Source organism: Aquila chrysaetos, chromosome 16 (genome assembly GCF_900496995.4).
Source record: "Aquila chrysaetos chrysaetos chromosome 16, bAquChr1.4, whole genome shotgun sequence".
NCBI lineage: Eukaryota > Metazoa > Chordata > Aves > Accipitriformes > Accipitridae > Aquila > Aquila chrysaetos.
The window spans coordinates 12948142-12961562 of NC_044019.1; the positions used below are offsets into that span (position 1 = coordinate 12948142).

General features: G+C 39.0%; 1 protein-coding gene across 5 annotated transcripts in view; it reads left to right on the forward strand.

The window, feature by feature from the left end:
* The window catches only part of KCNQ1 (potassium voltage-gated channel subfamily Q member 1), a 370157-nt gene that overhangs the window by 250455 nt on the left and 106281 nt on the right, over positions 1 to 13421 (forward strand). For all 5 annotated transcript variants that reach the window (XM_030038703.2, XM_030038702.1, XM_041129087.1 and 2 more), the window contains 4 exons: positions 833 to 908; positions 7866 to 7960; positions 8643 to 8689; positions 9506 to 9567. In XM_030038703.2, the coding sequence (XP_029894563.1) occupies positions 833 to 908; positions 7866 to 7960; positions 8643 to 8689; positions 9506 to 9567 (280 nt within the window). The remainder of the gene's footprint in view (positions 1 to 832; positions 909 to 7865; positions 7961 to 8642; positions 8690 to 9505; positions 9568 to 13421) is intronic.

Consider the following 13421-nt stretch of genomic DNA (forward strand, 5'->3'; position numbering starts at 1 on the left):
TTGATTTGATATTTTAATGTTAAGAAGAAAAAGACATCATTTTTGCAAGCTTTGAAAAATTTAGAATATCTGTTGCTTTTAATGAACTGTTTAAAAAATAACGTCAGATACTATGAAAATCTGTTATTTTAAAGTACTAAGAGCAAATTAGTATTTTTTAATTCTGTTTTCAGTGCATATGCATGTGCATGAAGAGGGGGATATATTTCTTTGAAGACCTTTCAGATTATTTTGTCTTTATATACACTTACAGATCGGTTTTGGGATACATGTGTATGTAGGTGTTGCATCCAGTTGCCACAAGATAGTTTGAGTTGTTTAGCAGTCAACAACTCAAAAATCTTTAAATTGTTATTTTAAAGTACTTTTTGAAAAACAAATTCGTGTGAGTGAAGAAACATATTGTACAGGACTTGCGGGGATGGCGGTGAAGTCCACAAAAAAACCAAAAGCTGGATTTCTAGAGCGACCGTGTATAAAAGCTGCGTGTGGCTGAATATACAGAAACTTGATAGCTTTTTGGGGGGGGGGAAATGAAACTGGGAGAGATGGGTGGATGTTTGCTTAGACATAGGAGGAGGTTATGTGGACACCTCTTTTTACTGTGAAATGTATGCAAATCTAGCATAGGTCAGATAAAATCCTGGATTTTTATAGCCTTCTTGAAAGGTGGGGAAGGTCAACATAATACTGTGTTGTGCTCCCAGGCTGAATCACAACTACTTGCATTACACATTCACGTGTTAGTGAAGCATTTACTGCAGACTGTTATATTTATTGTCTGGATGGAGATGCTCTTTCACCCCACTCACCTTCCTCATTTTTCCCACAGGCTGCGAGAACACCACCGTGCTGCAATTAAGGTGATTCGTAGGATGCAGTATTTTGTGGCAAAGAAAAAGTTTCAGGTGAGTTGTGAATAGGAGGCTCCTTTTCTAAATAAAACCTTTTATTCTCCTGATTCACTGTTTCTTTTAGAAACTTAAGAGAGACTAACACAATGCATTTCAGTAATGGTGAGCTACACCCACTATTCTCTTCCTCCTTCAATAGGGTGGTTGTTTAGCAGCAGGTTAGTCAACTGTGGATGCGCTGGAAATGGGCTAAACTCCTGAAATGCAGTCTGAATTAAAATGTTATTTTCTGCTAATGGACTTGACCCTTCACCCTCTGTTATCGCTGTCTCTTTCTCGCAGTGCAAACATTCTCATATGTCTCCATTAATTCTGAGCTGTATGTTACTGTCATGCCAAGTTGGTAGGATTAGAGATTAAAATACTACCTCAGCCTTGTTTCTGTCTCTTACTCAATGATAATAAAGTCCTGATAAGAAACCGGGGTGGGAATTTGTTAGCGTATTGGAAGGTTTCGCCTTCCTTTTCCCTTCTCCCCCCTGCACAGGTAGGAGACCTCCTTCCCAGTTTGTGAGATATCAGTTCTCTTTACTCCTCTAGCCCTCACGGACATATGTTTCCTGTGTGCCACTTCACTTGCTGTGATATTGTGATACCGCAAGCATTTATCAGTAGCTAATTAACCTTGTTGCCTGGTCTGAATAAAAAATTCTGACTGCAAACTTTCTAAGAATGTGGTTTCTAAATCAATTTCATTAATCCAGTAAAAACACATGTCAATGGCCTTCAGCTTGATTTAAACCAGGTGAATATATATATATATATATGTATGTAAGAAATATATTACTTTACTTAAAATTAATTAATAAGGGACAATCTCCAGAGAACAGGCTTCACAACTGAAAATGCAAGGAAAGAGAGCAGCTTAACTGCCCACATCATTTTCATATATGACCTCACCACCACTGCTTAGAATAGACTAAAAAGCTTTCCTACTCTTAATCTAGCCCCCCAAAAAAGGGAGGGTGCCCTTTTCCCTTCAAATTTGAAGGGCACAAAGTTTAGGATCAAACAATGATGATGATGATGACTAACAGTCCAGGAGATCATTGTTTCTGTAAGGCGGTGCTTGCTGCTACGTCAAAACCACGATTCTGACTTCCTCAGTGAAATTTAGAATCACTGCCTGAATTCTTTAGCAATTTTCTATTTTGAATCTTTTTATTTTTACTAAAATTCATGAGCTAATTTATGGCTAAGGCTGCCTGAGCTTTTCAGAAATTCGTTTCAGTTATGTATAATGTATTCAGACTGTCACCATTTAGGCTGAAATCTCCCATGTCCGGGCTTTTCGTCGAGAGAGCACTTTCAGAAAGTTTCTGCTAGCACATTTCCCCTGGTATTTTTATTAGACTAAAATTAAGAAAGGCACAATGTCTGGACTACTTGAAAATAATTTTTATAGTCGTTTTATTGAGAAGCTCCTTAACGCTTGCTGGCCAGCACTTGTAACTTGGCGAGGGACGGGGCCCATTCAGGTGTTGTGTCCACTGCTGTTCTGTCAAAAACTGCCTAAAAGTGGCCAGTTCCATTAAACTTTAATTGATTCTCATTCTAAAACCTGATTGTGATCCTCTGCTCCATGGTAATTACTGAATCGTTGCTCTCATAAATTTAGATCATAAAATATTTGCCATGGTATTAACTAAACTGCTTAGAAACAAGATATCTACACGTAATATATCTACCTCCCAAGTGGTATTTGTCAAAAACAGATTTTGAAAATGCCTGAACGCTGCGTGCAACATTATCCACCTGGCAAATAAATGAAACTCCCCTGCGGCAGATGATTCGATAGAAGCTGAAAAAGCATTTGACTGAATAGAATGGGACTATTCAGTTCATACTTAAAACTTGTTTGTACTCGGTATCCTGGTTGCTAATCTGGCTTCTCAGTTGTACTCTCACTTTGGCATCTGCAACAGACTTGGTCTTGGCCATCCACAAAATCCCTCAACAAGGTTGTCTCCCATCCTTCTTTAGCAGTCTTTCTTCTCCCCGAGCTATCGATGTTAGCTGTTACTAAAGAACTAAAGATGTCAGTTAGGCTGAAGTGAAATGTATCTCAAGTCACTCCTATGTACAAGTGATACGCTGCTGTTTCTGTCAGAAGCAGAATGTCCCAATAGGAACGTATGGGGGATATCTGATACTTCTCCATAATTTCTGAATACAAGGTTATGACCGAGTTTAAAAATTTGGAGAGCACCAAAGGTACGGTTTTCAAAAGCACCTAAGTAACTTAATGCCCAACGTCACCTTGAAATTCAAGCCACAAGGTGCTTTTGAAAATCTCTCCTGTAATTAAGAGATAACTACTGCCATTATTCTTTCCTCAAAAGTATGTTGTAAATCTGCTTTGTTCTATTGTATGCACATAAAATAGTCATAAGAAATTAAAATGTTTAAACATGTGCCAAGTAATGACGATACAGTTTCTAATAACCAGTCCAATGCAATATCTGAAATAAAGGTAAAGCATACGATGCATTTTTAAAATGTATCTTTCAGCATTTAAGAGGTCTGCATAGCTGTTTTCTGGTAGATATTTCCCTTTTTTGTGTTTGCGAAATGTATCTTCCTAGAAGAAAAATCAGATTATTTTTTTTCTATAACTATTGAAAAAACCCAAATTTCAGCTGAAGTTCATTGGACTTCTCATGCTTAAAATTAGCTGCAACATAAGTAATTGCAAGGCCAGCACTTAAAAGGAGTGTTTTTTAGAGATGCCTCTGAAGATTTTGGGGAGGGGAAGCGTAGGAAGAAGGAGAGGAAGAGGAAAATTTTGCAAAATAGGTCCCAGCATGAACCCAGCGTGGTTCTTAAACTATACCAGCTGTTTGCAGGATACACCTGTATGCCTAAATTTGCCTAGATATATTTTTTTAAGAGCTCAGTTAATAACAGGGAGTGATGGCATCACAAGGACAAAAGTCAGTTAGAAATTAGAGCCTTCCTGTTTAAAAAAAAATAAATAAAATAAATAAAGAAAAGCTAAACAGGGATACAAAGAAATTTCAAAGGATATGAAAAGCAATTTGTGAAGCATCACGCTTCGGCATCATTTCCTCTTTAAAAGAAGGAGAGAAATTTATGCTCTATTTTAAAGTCCAGGTTTGAATATAGTCCATGTGATGATGTCCATGTAAGAACCCAGCATAATATTATAAAGAATTAATACATTTTTTATGGATGTGTTTATGGTCTTGTAAAGTCTGTAGGACTGTTTCAAATTGTGTAGGCAAGATCATATTCTACTAGTAGTCAACACAAGTCCTGTGCATCAGCTAAGGTGAATGGCTCATGGTTAAGGAAGGATTCTGTAGATTATAGGGAAAGCAGTACTTGGAAATTAATGGTTTGCTAGGCTTTGTTAACCTCACCTACCAAAAATGAATTTCATACATTAGTTATAAATCAGATGTCTTTGGCACTGTCTAACCTTACAACTGAATTTCAGAAAGAAAATCACCATACTCGGTTATTCCATTGGCTGGATTCATGAGTAAATAACCTTTGTCTTCCAGTTAGGAAAGTTTCTAAATATCTGAAGACTTACACACATGGATACAACTGTGATATCCATCACAGATCCAGTGACCAGGGATTCCATCTGATTTCCCGTTGTCATTTTGAAATCTTTTTTTCTCTGTCCATGTAAATTCTTCCTGTTGAGTAAATCAGTTTCCTTCTAAAATATGTTTTTAACTTGTGTTATGTTTTTCACCATGGCAAATACTCTATACATAGCATAAACTAAAAATACAGGTTGCAGTTCCACTGATGACGTGAGTAACCGTTGCCTGGTTTCTTACAATTTCACTGGAAAATCTTGCATTTATAGTCTTATAATTCATCATCTGATGTAATTCATTTGTCATGGTATGAATCATGAATTGTGTGTGTAATTTTTTCTAATCTCCATACTGGGCTGTACCAAACAATGTAGTTCAGTGTGTCCTGTGCTTCAAAGGATGTTCTACCCATTTTATTGGACTGTCAGTTGGTTACATTTCCCAGAAATTCCCAGTGCACAGATTCCCCTCTCCCTTTCCCGGGTCTGCCTCTCTGCGTGTGCAGTTACTAGGGAACAGCAATGGCCAGTGGGGCACATTTAATATTTGGCGTTGGCTTCTGTGCCTTTTGTAAACTTTCGTATATGATGGGGGAAATTTTAACTCACTTAAGATTTTTTGCCGTGAGGATTGGTTAATTAGCAGAGAGACGAAAGTAAAGAAGAGAAGTTAAGGAAAGCTGTGGGTCTGGCTTCAACTTTTGTTTCTTCAAAACTCATCCAGTCCCTGCTGCAGGTTTTTTATCTTTTACAAAACTAACATGTTGTCAACTTCAAGAATATTTTCTCTTGAAAGATCAGCTTTCAATATGATGTAATTACAGAGTAATCAGTACTGACTATTAAATACGCTATCCTACTCAGAAATTAAGCTTCGTTCATAAATTCTATTTACTCCAGGTTTTCAGTTCTTGTTTTAAAGAGAAAGAAGCAGCCCAGTAACTGAAAAACAGGCAGGAACATACCTACTCTTTTTACTGCCAGACACCTGCACCAGAGTACGAGGACAGCAGGAGAAAGTTCTGCACCTTTATTCTTACTGAACAGCTTTTCTGAGCCTGGAGTTTTCAAGCTGATCTTGCAGATTTCTCTCTTGCTTCTTTATAGTACAAAAATAATCCAAGAATTCATTTTTTTTTTCTATCATCCTGTTTACAGAACTAGTCCATTGAAAGACTTATGGGCTTATGCCATCGTTGAATCATATTTCTTTGTGGATGTTAGTTATGATTTATATGTGTGTGAGTGGTCAGGGTTCTTGGGAATTCTTGTGTGCTCTTTGGTTAGAGTGGAGCAATTCCCATTCCTGTTTAGCCTTCCACTAGGGAGTATCTCACATTCACCCGAGATTTGCAGTTGGCTTTGGGGAACCTGGCAGACCAAAATATAATTTGTTTGATGAAGTGATTTTATTAAAGTAATGATTACTAAAGTAATGATTCCTAAAATGTGGGAGCCACCTCCCAGGCAGGTGCAGGGGACTGCATGAAAGTGCCACAGCCTGGTTTTTATATTGTGTCCCGCTTTCCTTTGCCTTAAAAAAGAAGGTATTTGTGGCATGGAATTGAGGAAAACCTGCAGCATGTGAAATAAGGTTAGGCAGTGCAGAGACATCTCCTGCTTTTGAAGTAACAGGTGACAGAATATTTCTGAGACCTCAAATGGGATACAAATTCTGGCATGTTAGAAGCTACCACTGTAAACTCTTTTCCTTGTTCTCAAAAGATGCAAGGAAGGAAAAGCTGTAACTCAGTGTTACTAAGGTATTTTACCAAACCCTGAAAATTATCTACAGAGTATCTATAGAGAGAATAGTGAATGCGTCAGAAATATAGAATCATAGAATGGTTTGGGTTGGAAGGGACCTTAAAGATCATCTAGTTCAACCCCCCTGCCATGGGCAGGGACACCTTCCACTAGACCAGGTTGCCCAAAGCCTCATCCAACCTGGCCTTGAATGTTTCCAGGGAGGGGGCATCCACAACCTCTCTGGGCAACCTGTCCCAGTGCCTCACCACCCTCATTGTGAAGAACTTCTCCCTTATATCTAGTCTGAATAACCCTCTTTTAGTTTAAAACCATTATTCCTTGTCCTGTTGCTATGGGCCCTACTAAAAAGTCTGTCCCATCTTTCTTATAAACTCAATTTAAGTACTGGAAGGCTGCTTGTAAGGTCTCCCTGGAGCCTTCTCTTCTTCCAGCTGAACAACCCCAACTCTCTCAGCCTGTCTTCATAGGAGAGGTGTTCCAGATCTCTCATCATCTTCGTGGCCCTCCTCTGGACGTAACAGTCCATGTGTTTGTTGTGCTGAGGACCCCAGAGCTGGATGCAGTACTGCAGGTGGAGTCTCACCAGAGCCGAGTAGAGGGGCAGAATCACCTCCCTTGACCTGCTGGCATATCATTTATTGTTACTGTATTGCTTGACTGATTTGATTATCATCTTGACGAAGAAGTTTTCTACCAAATTGTAAGTTCAGGTGTTACTGTTCAGTCTAATGTGTAAAGTTTACACCCGACTTTTCTCCTCTCCTCTCTCTTCTCTGTTGTGTTAGAGCTTCATTGCTGCTTCTCATAGGTAGCTCTGGCACTGATTGGACTCTAATTTCTAGATGTAGGATTAAGATATGTTTAATTTGTCACTGCAGTTCAACAAGTTCATTCACTTGCTTTCTAGTTAGTCTTGGTGTTTATCGGTTAAATTATGGTCTTTATCGTTAATACTACACAAAAGTGGTTTTATTACTAATAGGTCAAATAAAGGCTTTCCCATGTATGAAGTGCAAATTACAGACACAAGGCTTTCTCCCTCATCATTCCTTGCACCAATATTTCCCCAGTATTTCCCAGTAGATTTGAAAGCTCAGCCAGTCTTTCTGGAAGAGGAAATCAGCCATGCACTGTCAGCCAGGACTCTCCTTTAACCTTCCACATAGTAAGAGCTGAACTGAGAACTCTAGCTGTCTTGCTGATCACTGAGAATAAGGGCTTGCACATGTGAAAGACCTCTTTACTGTTCAGTAGCCAAGGAGTAGGAACCTAATTTCCAGAAGAAACTAGAGTGACCACAAACTTCTGAGCAAAGTGCCAGATATACTTTTTTGGCCCCAAGTTCTTTTGGCCTCAAGTTCGGTGGATAATCTCTTGAAAGGCATGTAGACCTGCAGTAACAAAAAGGGACATGAAATCAGACCTGTCATAATTATTCCACAAAAAATGTATGAGCATGGCAACAATCAAAATATCTCAAATGTTTACACAGTGTTTAAAGGTGTTAAAAGAACTTACTGTTTGCTCTTGAAAAAAATCTACATTACCATAGACCATTCCTACATCCTTGTGGCTTAAAGGCATGGTTTTTGTTTTTTATTTTACAGCAAGCTAGAAAGCCCTATGATGTCCGAGATGTTATTGAGCAGTATTCGCAGGGCCACCTCAACCTGATGGTGCGAATCAAGGAGTTACAGAGGAGGTATGTCAGTAAAGTTCGGTGCCTGTATCCGTAAACACCAGCAGAGGGAAGTTTGTAAATAAGTCGGTGATTGGGACTGGGGATCAAAAACTGACAGGGTTACAGGTGCCATATTGGTAGGACTGTGCAAAGTTACGCAATGTAAAGTGGCATTCAAGTAAAGTTTTCGCACAGGAAGGAAAAGGCAATGAGCTTAAAACTCTGATGATCGGGACTTAGAATTTTCATTATACTTACATGTATTGCCTCAGTCCCTGCTAGCTTTGACTATACGCTCTAATCCCTGTATGTTAGGGGCTGTATCATACGTACAGAGTGAAATACTGTCGCTGGCTCTGGTAGAATTGTACTTAAGAGCAAACTAGGAGACAACAAATAAGCTGTGGAAGAACAACGAAAAGAGGAAACAATGCTGTTCACGTGGAAAAGTGATGGGCATGGTAAAACTTTACAGTGTTTAAAGAAGCTAAAGACCAATCTAAGTCTAATCCCATTTTGTTGTTATTTTTTTTATTTCAAGCTATTCTTAGCCCAAAGCAACTGCTTCACCTACAGGACAAACCAGAACTATTTGAACTTCACTTTGGTTGTTTGCAAAGAGGTCTCCCCGCTCCAGCTAGAGAAAGTGAAGATGCTGGTTCAGGCTGATTAAAAACTAAAAATGATTCTTTTTGGTTTATAGGTTGGACCAATCCATAGGGAAGCCATCTCTTTTTATCTCCGTCTCAGGTAACTTAATATGAAGGATGTATCTAAAGTTAATCTGATGAAGATATAATTAATGGAAAATACTTGTTAAAATACTTTTTATTTTGTTGCCAAATTTTTAAACAGTGTTAACCAGTTGTGATCTGAAGTTTAGGCATCGACAATAATATTTAGTCATCGATGCCTTTAAAATAGGGTTATTCTTATTTAGATATTTAAAAGCACCTACTTTCACTGAAGTTTTCAAAATGTTGCCTCTAAGCTCTCCGAGACTCACCATATTTTCAATAAAATGGTGTGCTATGATTACAGAGTTCCCATGATATCAATAATACTCACACAGAGCTTTGATAGCTTTGAAAAGAGACGGGAAAAGGAGCACAAAGTCCTAAGTTTGTTTGCGACAAGTCTGGCTAATGAAAACTCTCTGTTAATGTCATTTTCAAACTCATGTTTCTATGTAGTTTATAGGGGAAAAAAAGATAAAATGTTACCAAATACATTGTTCATGATGGCTGTAGAGTCTTTTGCATAGTGGCAGATTGTTTTTAAATGGCAATTAAAACATTAACTAAATTGGGAACAGTTTTGTTCTCCCAGGTTAAAGCATAAAACCAAGGTTGAAAATGCTTTAAATGTAAGGGCTATTAAAAGCCATGGCATGGGCTAATGCTATAAAAAGAAACAAAAAGCTGCTTTTAAGCAATAGAACTACCAGCCTGGCAAAGGTGTTCAGTTACACTGCGTTGGTGGGCTAGTTAAACACACCCTGTTGTGGCTTGCTGCTATTTTGTTATACCACCATATATTAATTTGAAAATGTTTCTTGTTCCACAGAAAAAAGCAAAGATCGAGGGAATAACACGGTTGGTGCCAGGCTGAACAGAGTGGAGGACAAGGTAAGCCTCATTTAGACTGGCAGTGAATGAGGACATGGTCTGTGATCGAACAGTGCTTGTTTCATAGGATGTGGGGAAAAATTCAGCTTAAAATAGAGTTGAATGCCTGGCTTTTCCAGGTGATGGAGCGTAATTTTTGTGGCAGATTGCATTTTTGGTTCTTTCTTGTCATTTGAATAGAATAAGAAAAAAACCAAACTTTAATTGATTTTGGTCTCTTTTGGGACTCACTTGGGATTTTGATTTTTAATTATAGATATTACACATGTCTCAGTGCTTTACTTCCTTCCTCCACAGTAGATAAAAGGCTCTGTTCCTTTAATACCTCAGTATATTATGGTCCCTAAGATTTCCCTTTGATCATTGCTCTGTTGTTTATATAACTCCACCTACAATTCCTTAGAGAGAGTGATAGCAAACCTTGTTCTGTCCTGGTTTTCATTCCTTATGACAAATGGAGTTTCTTCTTTCAAGTGACGTGAAGCCAGAAAAAATCAGACTTGTTCTATAATCTCAAATTAACAGTTAGGTGCTTTGTAACCCTTTATTTCAATGCTAGCTGTGCTTGAAAAATTAAGATGACAAGTAGAGGCTATGTCATTGTTAAAACATATAGGTTTGCCTACGTTCATATTAAGGAAAGAAAGGGAAAGTTAAAAGAAACGGTTTGAATCCTTTACTGATCTCTTACAGTGATTTGGTGAGGCAGTGAAATAATTTCTTTAAGATTATTTCACTCATTTATCTAAATTGTTCATTTGGTATTAAGGAGTGAAAATTTTTCGTGAGGAAAAAAGCTTTCAGAGTGTTTCTTCCACAACTGGAAGTATGTGATAACCTCATGAAGGATTTGTTCTGAAGAAATATCCAGCAAATATTCTGCAAACCAAAAGAGGTGTGACCAACACATCCCAAAGGATGCAAACCAAGCTCCCCGACCTGTATTGATTCACTTGTGACGTATCCCTTCCTTACACATTTCTCCTTAAATACTTAAGATAAACTTGAATGATAGTACTCGGAACTGTACTTCAATCTATGGGAAATAAATGGCATTTTAAAGGGAACAGGTGCCTTTCGGTATATTGGGTGACACACGGAAAGGGTGAAGTAGAAGATAGGAAGGTACAGTGCATTTTGCACAAAGAATCATCACTGTGCAGTGCTCGCTCAGATCCCTGGTTGGTAAGTGTCTTACACATGGAAGCCCCTTCCAGAAAGTTTGGATTACAGTTATTTATTTTCTCTCCGTAATGTCAACTAAAAGTGTGGAATGCTAAAAAATGTCTTGTGACTTGTGACAAAGAGCAATGACTTTTCAGTTTGGACAAATAATTCTCAAATGACAGCTAAAATAGCTTCTCAGTACTATTTGTAAAATCTCCAACGAGCCTGGGAAAGCTTTGGTGTTGTACTGGCTCAGAGATAAGCTGTTTTGGGGTTATTCATCACTCTATTTACATCCTTACAAATAAGTACACCGTGAATTTATAGTGACTGTTGTTTTATGTCTTGTAATGGGACTATAAAACACTCCCTGTTTAATTTTAGTATAGCTGGGTTAAATTTTAGCTTTGTTTTAAGTAACAGACCCTTCTTTCTTTGCAGTTGCATGAGGTCATCTGTGGTTTCAGAGTTGTATGTTATCTGCCCCATACAGCTAGTCCTATCTGCAGGAATTTTATCTGAAAGTAGCTGAAAGGCTAAAAATAGAGAATTTCGGTTGGACTCGGCAAACGGTGGTATACATGACAACACACCGGCAATGCTGAAATCACATTTTTGCTGCAGCTGCAGATGGTGGCCAAAGCTATTTTTGGGGTATTTTTGCTCTCCAAGCTTGGCTTTCCCTTTCCCATAAAGGACATGGTATGCTTTCAACATACAACTGAATCCTTCCTGAGCTGAGCACTATATAAAGGGTATCTCTATCAGCTGTTTTTTAAGGTGACTACATATTTTAAACAGTTGCATCCCATTTGGTTTGTGAATTAGTTTTGAATCTTGGACTTCTGAAGGAGAGATTTTTCAAGGGTGCAGGCTGCTGTTAGCATCCAACCACCCTTTGTGCATTTGAAAAATCTCCTTTAAATCATTTTAAAATGAGCTGTAGCCTTCTGAAATTATGTGGAAACTCCTGCTACAGCAAGAAATTACATGGTACTTCCTATGCCACAGGAATACGCAGAGTTCTATTAGATCTTTCTCAGTGATCATTAGTATGGTCCTTGCAGCAGAAGGCTGTCATACAGTTGTCCAAAAGTCTGTGTTAAAGCAGAAAGAGAAGAAACCCTGAACTTTCATTTTCTGAACATTTGGGTGCTTCTGCTTTTGGACGTCTGCTGTCAGCACAGGGTCTGCCACTTGCGCATCACAGAGGCGGAATCCAATTTTAGGTATATTCCTATAGGCTTTTGTGGCGGTGGATTTTAGCTCAAGAAGCGTTTACAAATAAAGATCATTCTGTCTTCAAGAGTAGTTAGTCGTGTTTCTGGGACGTCATGTCACTCTTGCAAAGCTTCTGTACTTGTGGCACAAGCAAACAGGCTCGAGAGGCATATGTATGGCTGGCAGTACAGAGGGGATGGCACATGAAAGGGGTATTTTAAAAATAAAATGCTGAGAGTCAAACAGCAGTGTATTGGCAGGAATTATGATACTTTATGGCACAAATCTGAATTTCCAAGTATTGAAATCGGCAAAAGAATCGTGCTTTCTTCTTTCAAATTTAGGAACATGTTCATTTGAGGGAGACAGTCCTGTAGAGTCTGTTCATCTCGTGCACTGAGCGAAACTTTGACCTGGTAATTCATACAGTTTGTGACAATGTAACTAAAGATTGTTTCCTAATATGCAAAACCAGAGGGATGATTCAGGCTTGCAGGAACCTTCCTGAAGATTCCTTCCCGTAGAATTTTGTCATTTTGGCAAGCAACCGAAAAGGTGGTTTTGTAAATGTAACGAGAAACTGCACAACCTGATAGGCCTTCGTGTAAAGAAATCACAATCCAACATGTAACCGCAGCATATTTTGACTTTGCCATTGTTCTCTGTTGCTAATAAAGCTGAGGGTAGCAAATGCCGTGTTCTCCTAAAGGTGTACTGCCATGGCTGAGTGCGGGCAATTGCAGCGCCCGCCGTGCCCACACCCCGATCTGTCGGGACACGGCCAGCTTCGGTCCAGAAGACCTGTAACTGGACTAGTGCAGTGCCCAGACCGAGCTCATAAACCCCGCTAAGTAGCAATGGTCCAAGCGAGTGCATGCAGATACGCTGATCCGGTCCCTCAGAGAATGCTGTTGAGCAGGATTACAGCAGCAAATCAATTTATTTGCGGTGACCAGCCTTCTCTCTTTTTATCCTGAAACATCTGTGAATGACTATTCAGCCTACCCTCAAGAAACCTGAGGCTGGCTTGCTACCAAAATCAAAATCAAAAACAGTTTTTCCAGATAGGCCCAGCTGTGTGCGCACAGCGCTGTTAATCCTCACGCAGACAGCCCTGCGTGCCAGTGGTTTAATTCTGGGTGTGCCCGGCAGCTCCAGCCAGGAACAAGCCCACAATGCACTCAAGAACTTCTGTGTGCTACGTCTCCTTTTTTCTTTTCACTGCTTTAATTTTAGCTTGGCTAGAAATTACTGTAATGCTAACTTTTTAGAATAAATTAACATGTTCTTTTTTCAACCCTTTGCTGACCATTAATTTAGATGTAACAGGCGCAGCTTGCACTTTTCAGGTAATCAGATGGGATTGTTGCTTGGCTGCCCTAAGATAATTCAGTCTTAAATATGGGCACTGCACACAATCAGCTAGAATATACAGTGAGGGCTAAAACTGGCAGTCCCTGGACTCT